This window comes from Sander lucioperca, chromosome 14 (genome assembly GCF_008315115.2).
Source record: "Sander lucioperca isolate FBNREF2018 chromosome 14, SLUC_FBN_1.2, whole genome shotgun sequence".
Taxonomy (NCBI): Eukaryota; Metazoa; Chordata; class Actinopteri; order Perciformes; family Percidae; genus Sander; species Sander lucioperca.
The window spans coordinates 16391495-16413368 of record NC_050186.1 but is presented as its reverse complement, the minus strand read 5'-3'; the positions used below and the strand labels follow the sequence as shown (position 1 = coordinate 16413368).

At 42.1% G+C, this 21874-nt stretch overlaps 1 protein-coding gene across 5 annotated transcripts; it reads right to left on the bottom strand.

Moving 5' to 3' along the window:
- Window positions 1-26: 26 nt before the first annotated feature.
- On the bottom strand, window positions 27-20134 carry LOC116047299 (histone-lysine N-methyltransferase SETDB1-A-like). Of its 5 annotated transcripts, none has more exons than XM_031295990.2 (9): window positions 19990-20134; window positions 10281-10455; window positions 9106-9209; window positions 8111-8965; window positions 7528-7671; window positions 2372-2573; window positions 2166-2239; window positions 1256-1446; window positions 27-1138 (listed from the first exon to the last, which is right to left on the bottom strand). In XM_031295990.2, exons 1-9 carry the CDS (start codon window positions 20117-20119, stop codon window positions 1001-1003), a joined length of 2013 nt encoding a protein of 670 aa, XP_031151850.1. In that variant the 5' UTR covers window positions 20120-20134; the 3' UTR covers window positions 27-1000. The 5 variants fall into 5 exon arrangements, with proteins under 5 accessions (XP_031151850.1, XP_035847253.1, XP_031151851.1 ...); XM_035991360.1 differs by having other exon boundaries at window positions 2372-2570; XM_031295991.2 differs by lacking the exon at window positions 19990-20134 and adding an exon at window positions 15669-15725.
- Between the last annotated feature and the right edge of the window lie 1740 nt (window positions 20135-21874).

Sequence of the window (21874 nt, the reverse complement as noted above, 5' to 3'; positions counted from 1 at the left end):
TTTCTTTAACGAGTTAAAATGAGCTTAGAAAGTCTTAAGAATTTTTTATTTAATAACAAAAAAACTACAATACAAATACACTTAAAACAATGTAAGAAAGACAGTTTCAAGAAAGTCCTAACAAGCAGTTAAAATCTTTAAAATGAGTCTATGCTTGGTGAGCAAGGTTCAACAAATGCATGGGGTGCCATCTTGGAACACAGCATCCAGTTCTCTAAACACATTCATGGTCCCATCTGTGTGTCGATTGTGATGACTGAAGTATACAAGACAGTGAAATACCAAAGAGAAAGATATGAGTAACTCGAATAATGTTTTAGTTTACAAAAAAACTAACATACAATATAAAATGTTATGAAAGGTAGGACCACGGACACGAATTGTGAGTAGTGACCAGGTGTAACTAGACTTTCAAAAGGAAAAGGTCGGAAAGCTGTGATGGGCGTGTATCTAAAGCGCATCAAGAATAAGTGGTTGATCATTAATGAAACTACTGAAAAAGTATTCGGATAAAAATGAAAATGCTCTGCCAAAAAAAAAAAAAAAAAAAAAAAAAGCCCATAGAGCTCAACAGTGTGGTTCCAGAAGTGAAAATGGAAAAAGAATTTTGATTATTAGCCATCCTAGGTAGACTTACCACGAGCTGAGATTGTGAAACAATGTTTTATGCCCCTGTAGAAGCCACAAGTCCGTATGAAATCAATCTTGTTTTACGAAAGGCATATTTTATTCACAATGTCATAGAGAAGCACTACACTACCCACAATCCTAACAGCGATGTCTCTGATTGGTGGAGCTCGCTGTGGCAATGAAAATGTTTACTGCACCCGCGAACCCACAAACGGCTATAGCGAGCTGCTACCACAGGAGTCTATGATTGTTTATGTACACAGTCTTGTACCTTTGCCTTTTTTGTCATTTTTTTAAATGTTCTTTTGCGCCGAATCAAATGTTTTATGGTCACAATTCATCTCGTAGCTGGTTGGATTGGTTCATGGCTTCAGGTTGTAGAATTCGATTTACTGTTAACTGTGGAAGATGTATTCTTCTGCTCATCCTTCTTTTTCGACTCCAAAAGCCCCTTCATGTGTTCCAAGCACGTGGAGCCTCGGTAGATCCACTCCTTATGTTGATCCGTCTAAGATTGATGACACACAAATTACTTAGTCTAGAAATCTAAATAAATATAACCGGGAAAACATAAACCAAGAACCAGATGGAAATAGTTTAAAGAATGATGTTCACAGATACTGACCTCAACAACAACCTGTATCAAGCTGCTGTCGATCGCCTGCACCTCACACTTCTGCACGATTCCATTAAATTCTGCATTAACTGCCTGTCCAATCCTGTACTGGGTCTGTGGTGGGTAAGGCCAGGCCTTTAGATACTGCTTTATGAAATTCTTGTGGGTGCCATCGGGAATATCGTCCAAAGGGTCTGTCACTGTCACAGGAAAACAAAACAGAGTCTGTCACTCTGCTTACGGGCAGTATAATAATAATAATAATAATAATAATAATAATAATAATAATAATAGGTACCAGGGACAAATGTTTGACAGGTAAAAGAATTTGGCTCTGATTTCATTTGGGTTACCTGCTTAAAATGTGTCATTATGCTGCTCCATACTTATCTTCATGGTTGAATGCATGTAAGTTGCTTTGGATAAAAGCGTAAGCTAAATAAATGTAATGTAATAGTTTATCATTTCTATCATTGGCAGGCGAGACAACCTGCTGATGGCAACAAACGCCTGTCTATATTATTGGGTCCGTGGCGCCGTTGACATACTGTATGTAACTGCTGCAAGTGCACTGTTATCAGTGAGCTTGTGCTTTTATTGTACTGTGCATATTTGCAAATGGCACTTCTTTTTTTTTTCACAGAGGACATTTAGATGTAAACAATAAAAGTAATGATGGCTGAATTCCATTTAGCTGCTTCAGTTTCAGGGTCCTGGTCTTGTACAACTCCAGCTCACTGTCACGGCTTACCGGGACACTTGAATTGAACAGAGCCAAACTACTTTTTCTAGACCCGAGCAGAGCGGGCAGACCATACAGCTTTCAAACTTCAACAAATGTACCTCTTTCAGATCAGACGGCATTGAGTCTGTAATAAATAAACAGTCTGTATGTGTGAATGAAAACACCCAAACATACATGGTCTGCACACCAGGTGAAGTAAAGGTAAGCCAACGTAGACCGGCGTGTGATCATCCATGAAGACCAGGAACCTGGAAAATGATAACACGTATTTAATCAAACAATACTTAATACAACAATAAACTGCATTTTATCCAGGAAACCGTGACTTTATTCACATTTTAAATCAGACTTAATCTTAAAAAGTTATCCATTACACAAACCTCATGCGGTTTTTTCTGCTGGGGAGCTCTGCCAGGACACCAGGGCAGAACCGGCATTCTCTATCTTGAGACTTGACTACCACACGAGCACCGATAAACAGCTGCTCCACCTTTGGCATGTAGTCAAAGGCGATGTGGTGACCAGAAAATAGGGTCTTTTTTTTCTCCTCAAAATTGATCTTGTATTTCATCCTACCATCTTCTGCAAAAAACACTTCTAATAAGCAAAGCCATCTTTAAACAATGTCATATCTCTGCATCAGTAATTTGTGATGGCTACATTTCAGAGCTTTGTTGTGGTGCTGAAACCCTAAAAAGATAAGTGATAATGTACAAACTTGGCCGACACTTGAGAATTGTGAGAACGTTTGTAATTCAGAGACTCAGATTCCAGAGAGGAGAACATTCTGGATCACTGTTACACCACAGTCAGGGATGCTTATCACGCCGTCCCCCGTGCTGCACTGGGACACTCTGACCACGTCATGGTCCACCTGATCCCCGCCTACAGGCAGAAACTAAAGCTCTGCAAACCTGTAGCGAGGACATCAAGGAAGTGGACCAGTGAGGCTGTGGAGGATCTCCAGTCGTGTTTGGATTGTACTGACTGGGATGTGTTCAGGACTGCTACCAACAGTCTGGATGAGTACACAGAGGCTGTGACGTCATACATCAGCTTCTGTGAGGACTGCTGTGTTCCATCAAGCACCAGGGTGAGTTACAACAATGACAAACCCTGGTTCACAGCCAAACTCAGAAGGTTAAGGCTGGCTAAGGAAGACTCGTTCAGGAGTGGGGACAAAGACAGATTTAAAGAGTCAAAGTACAAATTTAGCAAGGCAGTGAAGGAGGCTAAACATTGGTACTCTGAGAAGCTCCAACGCCAGTTCTCAGCTAATGACTCTGCGACTGTCTGGAAAGGACTTAGGCAGATCACCAACTTCAAGCCTAAAACCCCCCACTCCTTCAATGACCGACACCTAGCCAACGACCTGAACGAGTTCTACTGTCGATTCGAAAGACAAAAGGACAGTCCTGACACCATCCCCCACGACACCTCCCTACAGCTACAGCCACTGTGCATCACCTCCACCTCGCCCACCTCAGCAGGGTCCTGGGCCCCCCCACCAATGTCTTCCTTAAAGGTCCCCTCCACCTCCACCCCCCCTCCCACCTCAGTGACGACTATCTCCATTCACGATAGGGACGTCAACAGACTCTTTAGGAGACAGAATCCCAGGAAAGCTGCTGGACCGGATGCTGTCTCCCCATCCAGCTTGAAGCACTGCGCTGACCAGCTGTCTCCAGTGTTCACAGACATTTTTAACACCTCACTGGAGACATGTCACGTGCCAGCCTGCTTCAAGACCTCAACCATAATCCCTGTCCCCAAGAAGCCAAGGACCACAGGACTTAATGACTTCAGACCCGTCGCCCTGACCTCTGTGGTTATGAAGTCCTTTGAGCGCCTTGTGCTTTCACACCTCAAAGCCATCACCGACCCCCTCCTGGACCCCCTGCAGTTTGCCTACAGAGCCAATAGGTCTGTAGATGATGCAGTCAACCTGGCCCTCCACTACATCCTCCGGCACCTGGACTCCGCAGGAACCTACGCCAGGATCCTGTTTGTGGACTTCAGCTCTGCCTTCAATACCATCATCCCGGCTCTGCTTCAGGAGAAACTCTCCCAGCTTGGTGTGCCTGACTCCACCTGCAGGTGGATCACTGACTTCCTGTCTGACAGGAAGCAGCATGTGAAGCTGGGGAAACACGTCTCTGACTCACAGACCATCAGCACCGGATCCCCCCAGGGCTGCGTTCTTTCTCCTCTGCTCTTCTCCCTGTACACCAACAGCTGCACCTCCGGTCACCAGTCCGTCAAGCCTCTGAAGTTTGCGGACGACACCTCCCTCATCGGACTCATCTCTGATGGAGACGAGTCCACCTACAGGTGGGAGGCTGACCACCTGGTGACCTGGTGCAGGCAAAACAACCTAGAGCTCAACGCTCTCAAGACAGTGGAGATGGTTGTGGACTTCAGAAAGAACCCAGCCCCACCTGGTCCCATCACCCTCTGTGGCTCCACAATCGACACTGTGGAGTCTTTCCGCTTCCTGGGAACTACCATCTCCCAGGACCTCAAGTGGGAGCTGAACATCAGCTCCCTCGTCAAGAAAGCACAACAGAGGATGTACTTCCTGCGGCAGCTGAAGAAATTCAACCTGCCAAAGACAATGATGGTGCACTTCTACACAGCCATCATTGAGTCCATCCTCACATCCTCCATCACCATCTGGTACGCTGCTGCCACTGCCAAGGACAAGGGCAGGCTGCAGCGTGTCATTCGGTCAGCTGAGAAGGTGATTGGCTGAAATCTGCCGCCGCTCCAGGACCTATACGCCACCAGGACTCTGAAGCGTGCTGGAAAGATTGTGGCTGACCCCTCCCACCCCGGACACAAGCTCTTTGAGCCACTCCCCTCTGGCAGGAGGATGAGGTCCATCAGGACCAAAACCTCACGTCACATAAACAGTTTTTTCCCCTCCGCCACTAGCCTTCTAAACAAGGCTCGGAATCCATCCTGACTCTCTCCATACTACACCTCTGGCTCCTCATGCCACTGTACCTACTCTGCTGTAGCGTCCCTTTTCACTACTGTTTAACTTATTTTACTATTTATTTAAATTTATTTTATCGTTATTAATACGTACTGTGTGTATATGTTTATACTTATATTGTTTATATCTTTTTATCCTTCTTATATTTGTGTATATTTGTGTAGTATTATGTGTGTGACATGCTCCAACAACACCATGACAAATTCCTCGTATGTGCAACGTACTTGGCAATAAAGCCCTTTCTGATTCTGATTCTAATTCTGTTGATGAAAGGGCCCTACAATATTGGCCTACAACCAAATCCCAAGAGTACAGTGTCTACATTTTATATGTTTTACATCTACGCTGGAAGTTTTGTACAGGTTTGCCGTCTACCATGTTCACGTTCTGAGGCAGATTGACTCGGTGACAGGGGCAAAGCCTGCCCACACAATAATACTGTGTGGTACAGTCATTGCCCACAGTCGGTTTTGGGTGGACAAAAACAGCTCAGTGTGAATGGATGACCAAAACAAATGAAGGAAAAAAGATGTGTTTTTGAAATAATAATAATAATAATCCCTGTCCCCAAGAAGCCAAGGACCACAGGACTTAATGACTTAAGACCCGTCGCCCTGACCTCTGTGGTTATGAAGTCCTTTGAGCGCCTTGTGCTTTCACACCTCAAAGCCATCACCGACCCCCTCCTGGACCCCCTGCAGTTTGCCTACAGAGCCAATAGGTCTGTAGACGATGCAGTCAATTTGGCCCTCCACTACATCCTCCGGCACCTGGACTCCGCAGGAACCTACGCCAGGATCCTGTTTGTGGACTTCAGCTCTGCCTTCAACACCATCATCCCGGCTCTGCTTCAGGAGAAACTCTCCCAGCTTGGTGTGCCTGACTCCACCTGCAGGTGGATCACTGACTTCCTGTCTGACAGGATGCAGCATGTGAAGCTGGGGAAACAAGTCTCCGACTCACAGACCATCAGCACCGGATCCCCGTGTTCTTTCTCCTCTGCTCTTCTCCCTGTACACCAACAGCTGCACCTCCAGTCACCAGTCCGTCAAGCTTCTGAAGTTGCACCTGGTGCAAGCAAAACAACCTAGAGCTCAACGCTCTAAAGACAGTGGAGATGGTTGTGGACTTCAGAAAGAACCCAGCCTCACCTGCCCCCATCACCCTCTGTGGCTCCACAATTGACACTGTGGAGTCTTTCCGCTTCCTGGGAACTACCATCTCCCAGGACCTCAAGTGGGAGCTGAACATCAGCTCCCTCGTCAAGAAAGCACAACAGAGGATGTACTTCCTGCGGCAGCTGAAGAAATTCAACCTGCCAAAGACAATGATGGTGCACTTCTACACAGCCATCATTGAGTCCATCCTCACATCCTCCATCACCATCTGGTACGCTGCTGCCACTGCCAAGGACAAGGGCAGGCTGCAGCGTGTCATTCGGTCAGCTGAGAAGGTGATTGGCTGCAATCTGCCGCCGCTCCAGGACCTATACGCCACCAGGACTCTGCGTGCTGGAAAGATTGTGGCTGACCCCTCCCACCCCGGACACAAGCTCTTTGAGCCACTCCCCTCTGGCAGGAGGATGAGGTCCATCAGGACCAAAACCTCACGCCACATAAACAGTTTTTTCCCCTCCGCCACTAGCCTTATTAACAAGGCCCGGAATCCATCCTGACTCTCTCCACACCCCACTGTAAATACTCTGTACCTACTGTACCTACTCTGCTGTAGCGTTCCTTTTTACTACTGTTTAACTTATTTTACTATTTATTTAATTTTATTTTATCGTTATTAATACATACTGTGTGTATATGTTTATACTTATATTGTTTATATTCTTTTTATCCTTCTTATATTTGTATGTGTGACATGCTCAACACAACACCATGACAAATTCCTCGTACGTGCAACGTACTTGGCAATAAAGCCCTTTCTGATTCTGAAATGTATTTGTACTAGTGGACATTGGCCTCAGTCACAGGTTACACATGAGAGTACATCCAAATTATTGATCAAAACACTATTTTTGTATATTTGGAAGTTACTGTATTATATACACTTAATCATAAAAATGTACTACAATTTGTTTGCTCTGCTAGAGTCCCGGTTACTTAACGAGCCAAGGTTGAGCATAAGAAAATTAGTCAAATGTTTTATTTAACAATATTTTAGTTAATACATATTCATTTAGATTTGCACTGAACATGGGACTGGCTAGCTTAAACTTGAATTACACTGCTTTAGTATTTAATGGAGATTGTACTGTTGTTTTAACATGCCTGTGATCAATTTCATTCTACCAGAAATTCTTGAAGCTTGTTCTCTATGAGGAGTTTGAGTTATGATATAAACTATTTGTAATCAACACCACACATGAAAATTTGTTACATAAACACTCCAGACTACTTATTGACAAACCTATTTTTTGCTAGCTAGAGGACAACTGCATAATAAGAGCCCCTTTAACAGACTAATACCTGTCAAGTTGTAGAGGAATGTATTGTTGCATTGTATTCTGTATTGTTGTATTTTTCTTACCTTTTGTTACTATTTCCAAGATTTTACCCTGCTGCCAGCTCATGACCTTCCTTCTGGCCAGGACATTCATGTTCACTTTGAGCTCTCCTTGTGAAACGCTAGGAGGGGTCTTGCTATCAGTTACAATGCACATAGGGTGTGTTACTGTCAGTGGAAAAGGAAAACAATATGTTAATATCAAAACTGATTAAGTGATCTAAATATCCACCAACCCAGACACCCTTAAAACAATTTATGGTGTGTGTTGTTAATTCACAGTCATTTGTAATTGGTCCAATTAGCTGCAACTGTCTCCCAATTTAGGTTACAACACATGGAACAGCAAACTGTGTGGTCAAATTTTCCTATCTCACCTTCTGCTATACTGTCACTTTCCTACCAAACCCCTGTTTGGTAGGAAAATATCAAATCACTCTAAAAATCTGCAGAAAAATTAACCAAAACAGCTAAGGGTTTACACTGCTGCTTTGCATCAGCTGACATGTAGATGACCACATGAACTTTGCTAAGCTATGCTGACAAAATGACATATGTTCCATGACAGGAGTGATGTTTTTGTATTTTGTGTGTTTGTGGCCATTACCCTTGCTGTTTGCTGGCATTGTTGATGTTTTCGTGACGTTGCTTTTGGCATCCGTATTGGCACTTGCTTGGACTGTTGATGGTTTTGTGGCATTGCTCTTAGCATCAGTATTTGTGCTAGCTTGGGGTGTTGATGGTTTTGCTACGTTGCTCTTAGCATCAGTACTTGTGCTAGCTTGGGGTGTTGATGGTTTTGCTACGTTGCTCTTAGCATCAGTACTTGTGCTAGCTTGGGGTGTTGATGGTTTTGCTACGTTGCTCTTAGCATCAGTACTTGTGCTAGCTTGGGGTGTTGATGGTTTTGCTACGTTGCTCTTAGCATCAGTACTTGTGCTAGCTTGGGGTGTTGATGGTTTTGCTACGTTGCTCTTAGCATCAGTACTTGTGCTAGCTTGGGGTGTTGATGGTTTTGCTACGTTGCTCTTAGCATCAGTACTTGTGCTAGCTTGGGGTGTTGATGGTTTTGCTACGTTGCTCTTAGCATCAGTACTTGTGCTAGCTTGAGGTGTTGTATGACTCCTGGTAAGTTTTGAATTCCTTTGATCTTTTTTTCTCCTCTTGCTTGACCAAGTCTTATTACTTGAGATAGAAAAATCTGAATCACTTGATTCAGAAGATGACTCAAGTGGTTCCCACTGCCCATCAGATTCCGAATTGTTTAAGGATTCATCTTTACTGTTGTGATTCTGGGGCGTTGGAGGACGTAAAGAACTGATCTGAGACATAGAAAGTCTGGTCAAGACCACCACTGGTTTTCTCTTTAGACTGATAGAGCTTTTTTTGCCATTCTCTCTTTGGAGGTTCCCTTTGGCCTGTAGCTTTGGTAACAGAGGAATAGGGCTGGGGATGGCATTTCCTACAAAGAAAAAAAGCTCAGGTCAAACAAACAAACTAAAATAAGCCAGTTTGGGTGTTTGAAAACAACTGAGCAATTAGCAATTGACACAGAAATACCCAGAATACATGTTTTTATTGACCCAGCCATTTGCATCTTACCAGAGCCTGTTGTATTATCGTCTTCATCAGAATCTGTGTCTCTGTATTCCCACCCCAGCAAAGAGTATTGTTTCCTCACAATCGCTTCACATGCTGACACAGACCTGAAACACATCAACAACAAAGACAACATGAATCAAGGGAAGAATATAGTACAGTAAACTCTTCACTATTAAATAAATACAATTTATGTTTTTAATACAAAGATATTCTTCTTTAATGCCAAAATTGAATTAGCATGGTCCCAAAACCTGTTCAGGAAAGGCAGTTTTTTTAAGAATCTAGGGCTGGGTATGGTTCACGTGACTGTGATACTGGTTCCTGAACGATACTTTTTTTAATGCCAATTTTATAAAATCCATTTTAACAAAAAGAAAAATAGCACAAATCCTGTGTTTATTTATCATTTCCTACTACGTAAGCCACGTCTTTGTGCGTAATAGTTTTTCCTGCATGCCTCTACGACTTGTAACATTAGACTGCCAATTACAAACATTAGATCTTGGTAGAAACACGCTGCATGCCTATTAGCTCATTGACGCTGATGAGATTTGCTTCTTAGGTATTTAAATTTGGTATTGAATGACGAGGCATTTTTCGAAACTCGATACTAAGGAGGCAATTCGGTCAGTGCCTAAAAAGTATTGAATTCAGAACCCAGCCCTATTAGAATGGATTAGTCTATATCAACGACGTTTCATTTCCGGGATAGTTCAGGTGCTGCCGGGAAAGTCCACCGGATGTCCGTCATCTTCCGCTTTCTTTGTGTTGGCATTTTAAACTCCGGTTGACTTATGAGGACTATAGTTAACTGCTCCTCAGATCTCTGCATGGTAAATCCAGAGTTTTTTTGTTGCACGACTAAAACAACCTTTGAATGTCACCAAAACAAGTTCCTTCCTGAGGCCATTTTGCAGAGGGACAGTTGCTCCGTCCGTTTGATGTGGTTTAACTTTTTTTGTTTGGGTCCAGTTGTCTCAGTATTACTACAATTGTCTTATCAGATGTTTTTTTCCCTTTCAGTTTGCCATTTCCAGCCATCTGCATTGAGAGCCAGCAATAAACAACATGTGTGTGAAGTGGGTGTCAACAAGGATAATCAAACAGAACAAAATGGCTAATTAAGGTCCTTTTACAAGAGGTGAGGACAGCATATGGGTAGATATAACACTCACTCGCAGAGCTTTAGGAAGTGGGCAGCCTGTTTCTCCCTCCTCTCCAGCAGAGATTGCAGCAGCTTGCATTTTTCTAGCACATCTGAGGAGATCAGCTTGTTCTTCTTTACCTTCCCTCTGATCCACTTTTGGAGCTCCTCTTCGCTCATCTCAATCTCATCCCCCTCCATAATCACTGCAACACACAAGGTTTCAAAACGTGTTAAATTATACAGCCGGGGTGCTGCTGCTGTTGAGGGGGCAGCACTCCCAATATTCTTATTATTAAAGGACATTTTGTTGTTTATTATGCACATTGCCAACTTAATAATAAAATGTCAAAGACTTGACAGGTAGGGCTCTTAGCGCATCAGCAGAGTCAGTTGTTAGTTTTGGCATCTACAATGTGGCCCAAGTTTAACATTCTAGCTAATACCATGAGTGATTGGGACGAAAGACAGCAACCGCACAATATGCATAGGCAAGTTCAAGATTAGCTGTGCCTCGCCTGTAAAGTGGATGAGAGGAGGCAGCAGCAGCCGGGGGCAGTGACAAAAAGCTGCGGTCAAGTCAGACAGTTTACAGCCTTTTCCATCAGCCTCCAGGCTAAACAAGAAGTCACAGAAACACTCACATGCTGTTAGGTCCGATTCTGATTTATTAAACTGTTACCAGACCCACATATCAACTTGTACACAGTCTCCAGTTGTTTTAATTATGACATAGTAGCTGTTAAAATGCTCTACATGCTATCTGTTGCTGATGTTAATAAACAACAGACTGTAGATGATCCGTAATCTGAACGGATTTAGTCTCTCTGACTTCTAAACGTCACTATCAGCCAAACGTGGTTTGTACAGAATAAGCCTTTAACTCAGACAAACAGCAATTACAATCCCTCCAATTCAAAATCAATAAAAAGTTTATATAAAATGTCATCATATTGAGTCAATTCTGAACCAATCAGCTGTTAGATCAGCTGAAAGCCAGGCGTTTACGTCATGCCCTGGCTTGCAGTCGGTGGAAAGCAATTGCGCCGCATGGCTCCCAAAACTGCGGCCACCTTGATCTTGTGAGGTTGTCGTTGCCCACGTGTCCATGACGTCAGAGCAAGTCGGGATCAATCAGATCAAGTCGGACACAAATCTAACCGGCACCCATTGGGTGGTGATCGCCGGTGATCGATTCTGCGCAGGCCTGGCTCATCTCATCTCAAACGGGCCGAACAACGCCCCTTAGCGTTCCCATGGAACGCAGCGCAGGTAACGCAACGTACACTGGCAGCTAGCATAGATTATTTAGTTTTGCTTAACGCTAAATAATGGCACACAATAACACAAACAAACTAACCGACCCAGACAGCAGTCCATTACACCAGCAACTAACTGATCGAGGCAGCAGTAAAACAGCAAGTCCCGTTTTCTGCGACGTAAAATTACTGTTTTGTCAAAAGAGCAGTAGCACCAAGATCAAAAAGTAGCTGATGGCATATGCCACTGTGGTACAAAGGCATAAGCCGATCCCCTGGCGGCCCGAGACGGGTCTGTCTGTGGATTGCAAGAAAGAGGCGTAACTTCAAGTAATGGAGTAACTTGAAAGGGCAGATCTTGAAGTAGGGGGCAGGACATGAAGGGTCTTGCGGCCTACAAACAGACTCACTTGGGCGGCACAGACCGCATACTACTGTGGAACGGACACCCTGAGGAACGAGCATCAAGGAGGGATCTCCAAGGAGCTATGAGCGAGGATATATGAGAGCAGCCTTCCCAGAAGCCGTGCAGCTGTAAGCCGTTGCTAAGAAAATTACTGTTAACCTATTACTACTGTGACAGCGGCATAAACCAATCCCCTGGGAGCTCACTACACCGACGTGTTGCTTAAAATTTACCAACAAGGTCTGTAGATTGCACAGAAAAAAAATTAAGTCTTGTAGCCAATCAGGTTAAATCTCTATAAGCACTTGTTAAAGTAGGACGCCTAGAAATGGCGAAAAATGCACTAAAATTGCACAGTAATATTAAAAATGGCTGACTTCCTGTTGAATTTAGGGTAAACGCCCAAGAGGCTTTTTTGAAGGTCTGAACATGTAACATATGTGTACCAACTTCTGTTGATCTAAGTGAAAGTTAAAAGGAGGGGACTTTCACTTTGAAAACCTTTAGGTAGCACTATTGAGCCATTTGGTCACACCCAAGCAAGAAACCCACAAAATATCAAAATTTTCACCATTTCTGATGCATGTGCAAATTTTGGTAGGGTTTTAAGCATGTTAAACCCCTCAAAATGTGATTAATTGCACATAATAATAATAATTCCTTCAGTTTCAATAAGGTTCTCGCAGGCGTTCAGTACTCGGGCCCACATTGACAGCTGGCCCGCCCAATCAGAAATTAAAAGATAAATGTGTTGGTGTGCAAAGCGCCACAACAATCATAACCATGGATTGCTGTTGTGGCCAACAACTGGAAACTTTATACATTGTTTGTCTGCTATTTCATCACTAAATTCAATTCTGAGACTTTTTTATGCAATAAATCAACTACGTAGAGCTCAAATATGGGCTGTTTTACGAAAATGAATGGCTAATTGCAAAGTTGGTCCTACTGTGTTGGATTTCAGAAGCTTCACAGTCTGATGTGACAGCCGGCCGGTGCCTGCCGGGGAGACTTGCGGACAAGAGAGTTCCCACATCGTTTGTTTAAATAACACAACACACATATCCATTATAAGATTAACTGGAACCTGTGGTTTTTCGAAGTTATAATGCTCCACAAGAGATTGTGGGCGTAACGTAACAAGCTTGCTGACCGGGGCTGTCACTCACACACCGGCCACGGAGCAGGCAAAGGAAAGGGAGAGCAGCGTCTGACAGGGCAGAGAGATACCCGTCTCCCTTTGACAGTCTTGTAAATAAATTATAATATACATATAAGAGCTGTCAGTCTTCCTCTATCATAGGCGCCGATTTATGTTTTCCTCTGTGGGTGCTCATGGGCGCACGCCCTTTAAAAAAAAAAAGCAGTCAAAAAGTGTTTGCATTTCAGAACCTTAGGAAATGGACAGCGGCCGACACGAACACACGCCTATTAACTCGATAATAAAGCAGTAAAATAGGCTATCTTTCAACTCAGGACAGCTCCACTTCTACTGTCCCACACACTGGGGTCTGGCAGATTGAAAGTTGCTCACAACTACAACAGCTTCTTTTTTTAAAGAAAGCCTCATATTTCTGCATCTGGACACTGGGTAAAGGTACCCCCATATAGGACATGTAGCACAAATACATTAAGAAGAAGTCATATCCGATGGTTGTATGTAAAGGAACATCAGTGAAAATGTATGTGTAGACAGCAATTATGTAGCTAAGGGATAATGTAGAGCTTCAGGCTGATTCAAGACTTTGCGTCGGGGTCCTGATCACCCTGTCGGGGTTGTATTCGCTATAACATTATCCCGCTTATTACATGGCTACTTACCAAATAAATCAATAATTTGACACAAAATATTGATTTTAAAAAGGAGTTTATTGATTTAAATACGATTGTATTGCTTCCGCTAAAGAAAATAGTAGAGACCGACTGATATATCGGCGGGCCGATATTGTCGATAAATGAATATTTAAAAAATAAAATAAAAACGGACGAAACACCCTTCAACCATGTTATGAGTGTTGGCGTTGCATAGTTTGTCTACCAGATTGCACTCTACAACGTCCCTGTTGGCAACATTTTTTTTTTTGTTATTGTGTTTTTGTTCAAAAAGGACTTTAAGTTTCATATCTTAAGTTTGTATTTTTATACATCCGTTTGTGTTTTGTTACACGTTTCTGGATTTTTTTTTCTTCTTAAATATATATCGGAATATCGGATTTTTAAAATCACCAAATATTTGTATCGATATCTGCCTTAAAAATCCTTTATTGGTCGGGCTCTAGAAAATAGTCCGTTCTGTCTCTTCAGTTGGAATCCTGCGTCCATAGCAACGTAAACTCTGTAGCTGTTTAATGCAACCCTTCCTCTATTACTCAACACCACCTTACGGGCTGTGGTAGTAGCCGTATATTTTATGGGGTGCTGCCGTGGTGGACAAATTACCCAGCTACTGTTTTAATCACTGCAGGAATTGACACATTAGCTGACGCGTTGTAGTGAGCTAGCGGGCTATCGGCTGCTCTAATTCACATTAAACTGAACATTTCCATTGATGGTGAAGTGAGACACGGTAAATGGCTTCTTTGGGAATATTTATGTTGACGTTTATGTCCTCATTCATCTCGTTTCCTTTTTGCACAGCCGTTGCATGTTGACACACCTGTAACGTAAACATGTTGCAATGTAAGCTAACTAATTAGCGTTGTTGTCCCTACTGCTGTTACTGAGTAGTGATCACAGACCGTATATAAAGATGTAGCTAGATAGTAGATAGACGCTCACCAGATCTGCTGTCATTGCTTGAATTGGAGGACAGAAGTTGCTCCACGTTTCCCCACTTTTTGCCACAGCTGATAAATTATCCGGACTTCTTTCAGCGGATTGATTGATAGCTGTCCTCAGAACTGAACAGAACTGCGTCCATGGCAACGCTCTGCTATGCATAGCAACGGTCTGTTATCAAGAAAATAACAGGCCGCATTCTACATTAGAATTCAACCAAGCCATGTAATAAATGAAAACAGCCTCTTCAGAAGCAGAGATGTACATTTTTGTGCATTTCTGTGACATTAGGGCCCCCAAATTTCAACCCCTGAATTTACCTTGATCCACTAAGTACATAATGGTATACTTTTAATATGTTATTTGGAAGTCTCTTAAGATCACATAAAACCTTGAATGACTACTAGGCCTTTGCAATTTCCCCTGGGTCAAACCACAGATTGACTACGACGGTTCTGGAGAATGCTACAAGCAGCAATACCACAGGCCAAGCAACGGCCGTTCCAAACAGGCACATTTTGAATGGGCAGTGTACTAGTGCTCTTAAGATAAAATAAGATAGACTTTATTAATCCCACACTGGGAAAATTCCTGTGCTAGTAGCTACAAACTAACGTTACTTGTCATCACAAAAAAATTGGAGATGCCCTTGAATTTCGTTTGTATTATAGCTGGACAGTGTCTGATGCTGCCTTCCAGACACAATATTTTGCCCGTAAGTTACGACTTCAAGTCACGACTCGCGACTTGGTAGCGTTCCAGGCAAAGTAACTACAAACCCTTCTAACTAGCGTCAGCTACCAGCTACCTAACGTTAGATAGCGCTAGCCGATACTAGCGATTTCTAGTCGGCGACATATTTTGGGCTTCATTTAATAAACATAACCTGTAGTAGTACACACTCGTATGTGTACTGTTTTGATTACAATGTGCGGAATTACTTTACGTTGCCTAGCTATTTATTTCTATTTCTCACCGTTAATCGCCGGCGTCTGTACAGCATCAACAGGGGTCGCCATTGTTGTTTATGTGTGTGTGACATCAAAAACTGTAACTGAGAGTACAACTATCTGGTACGAGTTCACGGGTAGTAAGTTACGTGTTTGACTGCCGTTCCAGGGCACTTTCACGGGTAGAAGGTTGTGAAAACACGGGTTACGGGTTGCCTGGAGCAGCATTATGCTAGCTACATTAGCAGCTTGGACAAAAAAACGCATTTGAAACAAACAGTTTGTGAAACACTGAGACGGCTTCACCACCTGAAAGACATTATCGGGGGTGGGGAGAAATATTCGAGATACATTTGCCAAACTCGTCGGTTAGTCTTCGTACATAAAGCCTTTACTCTTGTAAAAGTGTGACTTTTAGTTTGCAAATACTTTAAATAAGACACAAAAATTACCTTTGTGTAGACTACTTTTGGAGTGCGGTGTCTTCTTCTTCTTTGCCTCTAATGCTGCTGCACCAAGCCGTGAGCTCACTGCTGCCCCCTGTTTCCCTACAGAAGACCAAGACCTGTATATAAGAATGGACCAACAGACCCCGTTGCTCTGGACGGACACCAGTGAAGGCCATTAGAAGCATTTTTCCGGTGATGGCTGAGCGTTACTGCGCAGCCTCCAACTGAGAGAGACGACGTAAATGTGCCGTGAGCAACCTGTCTGAAAGTTGTAAGTCTTCTGGTAGCTGTGCCACGAGAAATCTCAATCATTCCGAATATTGCAGAGACGGAGAGCGTAGGTATATGTAAAGAGATAACATAGGCACAGGCTAATTATTGCTAACTAAAATGCTAGTTAACATTAGTAATTAAACTTAAACAGCTAATGTGAGACAAAACTGCCTGCGCGGTAGGGCTGAACGATTAATATGTTAAAACGCGATTTCCTAATCGCAAAGGCTGCGATTTGGTCACATGACTCGCGAGAGCAAATCAGTCCGCACTCCGCAGAGAAAGCATCAACTAGCACGCTAACGCTACGTCATACCTTGAGCTGATTTCTGTCATTCAAACAACTCTGAGTTGTAGTTTAAAACTTTTACAGCCATTTAAATAAAATTAAGGGTTTTATTCTGGCTCGAGTCCATACATGCAGTTAATGGATACAGGCACACAGAACTGAAGGCTCGGTTGGCAACTAGCTCTGATTAGCGGTTAGCTCCGGTTAGCTCCGTTATAAAGATATGAGTGGAGGAGCTGCCACTGAGAGGGGTAACAATCAGACTGATAAATGACGTTCGGGGAGCTTTCACAGCAGCGTGGCCGCGGTGTTTCAACAGTTTTATTAGTACAGTTAATCCCACGGCAAGAACACCAGCAACTAGCTAACGCAACGATAGCCTCTCTGAGCAAGTGCACACGGCAGCACGCAACTTCACGACGGGGAGGGGCTGGAGGCAGCTCTTCTCTGTGCACTGTAAAAAATGCAAATACACTGTGTGTGTGTGTGTGTGTGTGTGTGTGTGTGTATAGATATATACTATATTTTTACTTATTTAACTGTCTAGTGTGTAATTGTGTGTTCATACTATAAATTATTATATTATTATTCTTTGTTGAATAATACAGAAGACAGAGCTTAAAAAAAATAATCGAATCTCAATATTTGGGAAAAAAAATCGCAATTAGATTATTTTCAAAAATCGTTCAGCCCTACTGCACGGTTCTCCTGTACTATACGGTAATTCCTCTACTATGCGACAGTAAGTCGCGTGGTTATGACACAATCGTTAGCCTATTTTTACAAAAACGGCTGCTACGGAGCCATAACGTGAGGTACAAGGTAATGGAGCCTTTTATACATTGTCGTGTTTCTTTAGAAATAAACAATGGACAAATAGAGTCTTTAAACTCTTCAGATGTAAAGTTATTCTCTGTCAAAGTGGCGTCAAAATGAATGGGATGCTAATGGGGGGTGATCGCTTTGTAGCATTAAAATGGCGCCATAGGAGGTTCGCGGTCCGAGGAGAAGCTTACCCCCTTGGTCAATACAGCCAATAGAGGGTTTTCACCGACGTCACGTTCTGGGCGGTAACCTGGATGCGCGGCCATATTGGAGGCACTCGGTGTAAACAACTGAATGGAGTAATTGAGTATTGTGCACTTTGGATGCTTTAATACTTTATGTCTAAACAACAGAAAAGCTCATCAAAACGCTTCCAAGATGCAAAGGCATGGAAGGACTTGAAACACAAAAAAGGTGCGATATTTTGAGAAATTACAGTTTACTGCAGAGGTGTTGAAATTAATCAAATAATCGATGCATCGAATCGTGGACATGGACGATGCTGCATCGATAATCGGCCGGGCCATAATCTATTATTTCTGTTTACAATTTAATGCATGCCTAACAACATTTCTGTTTATATATTCTGTTATGTTTTGCACATGCATGAAGTGCCATGTGCTCAGTGCTGTAGTTTTATGTATCCAATTTATTTAGTATTAGAAAACTGCAGAATGTTTTGTTTTTGAAGCTTGAAAAGCTATGAATTAAATATCCTATATGGCTTTAACAAAAAAAAAAATTATTTGACGCATAGTGATGCATCGAGATATCGAATCGAAGACATGATAATCGTAACTGAATCGAATCGGGAGATCAGTGAAGATTCACACCTCTAGTTTACTGGCGGTGCAGATCCCTACAAGTTGGCTCCCTCTTCTTGGACCCGTGGCGACCCGGTGATTCTTCCTTCAGTTGCATATCCCGATATAGTGAACTACCTGGTTTTCTCGCCGAGCCCATACACAGCGGAAGACCTTAAATCCTACAAAAGTTTGGAGGCTTATAACCCGATGGTGTGTGGATGGGTGAGGGAGACGCAGTACCAAGTCATCAACGACCGTTGTGTTGTGAAGGCCAAAGTAAGTAACGCAATAACGTCTTTAATCAACTTAACCTTAACTGTGTGATATCATTGTGATACTCAAGGTGTAGCCAAGTGACTCTCAATAGTTTTTTTTTCATTTCAAAGACCGAACAAGACAGAGTTTTCCCTCGTAGATCCTGGTTGAGCTTTGCCAACCACAAGCGCCTCCTTTCCTCTGATAACTTATATATATATATATACATATTATTGGATTATTATAGTGCATTAACATATTTATGTTCGCTGGTTGAAGTAGATTTTAACTGCTTTATGTACGCTTGGGTAGTTTAATCTAAAACACATATTTTATAAATGTTAATTGCTTTATTCACCCTTAGATTGCTAAATCTAAATGAAGCTAAACAAAGTGACAAAGTTAAAAATGTTCTTCTGTCTCATTCATTTCAACAACCAATCTTTTTTTTCCTTTATTCTTTTTGTAATACTAGTTTTTGTTTAAGGCAGTCCTCTCCACTACTCTGATAGTTATTTGCTCACCTGTATAGTGTATGGTTACATATATAGTACTGTCCCTCAGCTATATATATATTTATTTATTCCTGGAGTCATACATATGGAATACATTCCACAAATTGGTGGAAGTGTGTGTAACAACTTCTGTTGATCTACGTGAAAGTTAAAGGTGGGGGTTTTCACTTTGAAAACGTTTAGGTAGCATTATTGAGCCATTTGGTCACACCCAAGCAAGAATCCCATAAAATATCAACATTTTCACCAATTCTGATGCATGTGCAAATTTTGCTAGGTTTTTAAGCATGTTAAACCCCTCAAAATGTGATTGCACTCAGCGTCGTAGATTGACTGGTCTATGAGGCAAATGTCTGATTATTGTGATATTTTGTGATTATAAATTCTGAATCTGCAACGTTCTCTGTCAGGTAAATGTAGTAGTACGTTTTCCTCTGATGTAGAAGTAAACCGTAAGTCAGTAGGCTATACAGTGGAGTTACATATTAAGTGGTTGGGTTGGGGGTCCTCCTGTAAGTGATTTTGGGGTACAACGGTTCTGGAGAATGCTACAAGCAGCAATACCACATGCTAAGCAACGGCCGTTCCAAACAGGCACATTTTGAACGGGCACTGTACTAGTGCTCTTAAATAGCTACAAACTCATGAGGTTATGTTAACGTTACTTGTCATCACAAAACAATTGGAGATGCCCTTGAGTTTAGTTTGTATTATAGCTGGACAGTGTCTGATGCTAGCTACATTAGCAGCTTGGACAAAAAGGAATGTGAAACACTGAGACGGCTTCACCACCTGCAAGACACTATCGGGGGTGGGGAGAAATATTCGAGATACATTTGCCAAACTCGTCGGTTAGTCTTCCTACATAAAGCCTTTACTCTTGTAAAAGTGTGACTTTTAGTTTGCAAATACCTTAAATACGACACAAATCTTACCTTTGTGTAGACTACTTTTGGAGTGCGGTGTCTTCTTCTTCTTTGTCTCTAATGCTGCTGCACCAAGCCGTGAGCTCACTGCTGCCCCCTGTTTCCCTACAGAAGACCAACAAGTCTTCCTACTTGGCATTTTCTCACTAAATCCTATGTAAATACCCGAAGCAAATAAATGCATATAGCAATTGAAAATAAATAATAAAATATCAATTACATAAAAGTATGACTTTCCAGTTTACTGGGTACACCTCGCCAAAACTAATGCAGTCAATACAGCCAATTGAGTTAAATTAACACTAGTGATGGGGAAAAAGTATTCAGATAATTTACTTGCATTGGAAATGCTACTTACGGAAAGTGCAGAAGTATTGGCAACACGTAAGTATAAAAAATGACTCATCATGCATACATTAATCCTTATTTTATTATATATATTATTGGATTATTATAGTGCATTAACATATTTATGTTCGCTGGTTGAAGTAGTTTTTAACTGCTTTATGTACGCTTGGGTAGTTTAATCTAAAACACATATTTTATAAATGTTAATTGCTTTATTCACCCTTAGATTGCTAAATCTAAATTAAGCTAAATAAAGTGACAAAGTTAAAAACGTTCTTCTCTCATTCAACAAGCTAATCTTTTTCTTTATTCTTTTTGTAGACTATAGAATACTAGTTTTTGCAGTCCTCTCCACTACTCTGATAGTTATTTGCTTACCTGTATAGTGTATTATTAAACTGCAGCTTTACTAGTTTTGGTTGGATATATAGTATTGTCTCCTCAGCTATATATATATATATATATGTGTGTGTGTGTGTGTGTCTCCCTGGAGTAATACACATGGAATACATTCCACAAATTGGTGGAAGTAGTTTTGATACAGAGAACAAAGGTTACATATGTATCATTGAGTTATGTTTACTGCACAAAACATAAATTTTACATCCAAGTTTCAGTTAGTTGAGACCTTAACATGAGAGATTTACACAGTAGCATTACAATAACTGAAGTGTTGGGGCACACAGCAGAAAAAAAGACAAAGTTGAGAAATTAGATTATTATTTTTTTATCTCTGGAAATGAGACTGAAGACACTTGCAAATGTCAAGCTAATATACAATGTAAAATGTTTTACTGTTATTACATCTAAGAATGACAAACAATATAAAACAATTAAACGAAAATCAAATTGGATAATGTTGAGAAAATGCAGATCACTGGCTAGATGAGCGAAACAATGAAGAGTGAAAAAGCTGTTGACTCTAAAGTCCATAAAGAATCACTGACTTGGTTTTACTGGACAATTTGTTTCCAGATCTTAACTATTTACAAGGCTAACAAGAAATACAGCTCAACAAAGTCACGACTGTTTGCTGTCCTGGCTCTACAATGGTGGAACATTGACATCAGGACAGCAGAAAGTCTACACATCTTTTGTGGCAAACTGAAACGGGTTGATGCAGACTGTACAAGTTAAACCAAAACATCTTGATCGCCCCCTGGTTGCTGGCTGCAGTTTAGGTCATAAATCCCACCCCCTCTAACTATAAATCGAGGAATCTCCGTGCGTGTCTCCCACATGCGCAGTACAGCAGCAGGAGCGGTGAGTTTCTACACTAACGGAGAGGCCAAGCATGTCTTAGTAGTGGGCTACCGGTGTCGTGCCAAAAAGTGACCATCCCAGGCTCTTGGGCTCTCCAGCACATTGTTTTCTTGCCAGCGGTTGCGCACATTTCTCTGACCGATCTGCGCGCTGTACCTGTTTACCAGCAGGCAAGGGTGTAACTTTGGGTTGAGAAGTGGGGGGGACATAAAACAGGGAGTCTTGGGGTCCTCTGCCAGAAAAAATGTTTTTGATTTTAATCCCATTTCCTGCATTTCTACTA

What these genes read in the sequence shown, in the direction of transcription:
- LOC116047299 (XM_031295990.2), bottom strand. Translation starts at nt 20,119, where the DNA reads ATGCCAAGTAGGAAGACTTGTTGGTCTTCTGTAGGGAAACAGGGGGCA. An exon ending in CGATAATACAACAGGCTCTG is followed by an intron (nt 8,966 to 9,105) that starts GTAAGATGCAAA and finishes TTTTCTTTGTAG; the next exon opens with GAAATGCCATCCCCAGCCCT. An exon ending in TGATACAGGTTGTTGTTGAG is followed by an intron (nt 1,139 to 1,255) that starts GTCAGTATCTGT and finishes CATCAATCTTAG; the next exon opens with ACGGATCAACATAAGGAGTG.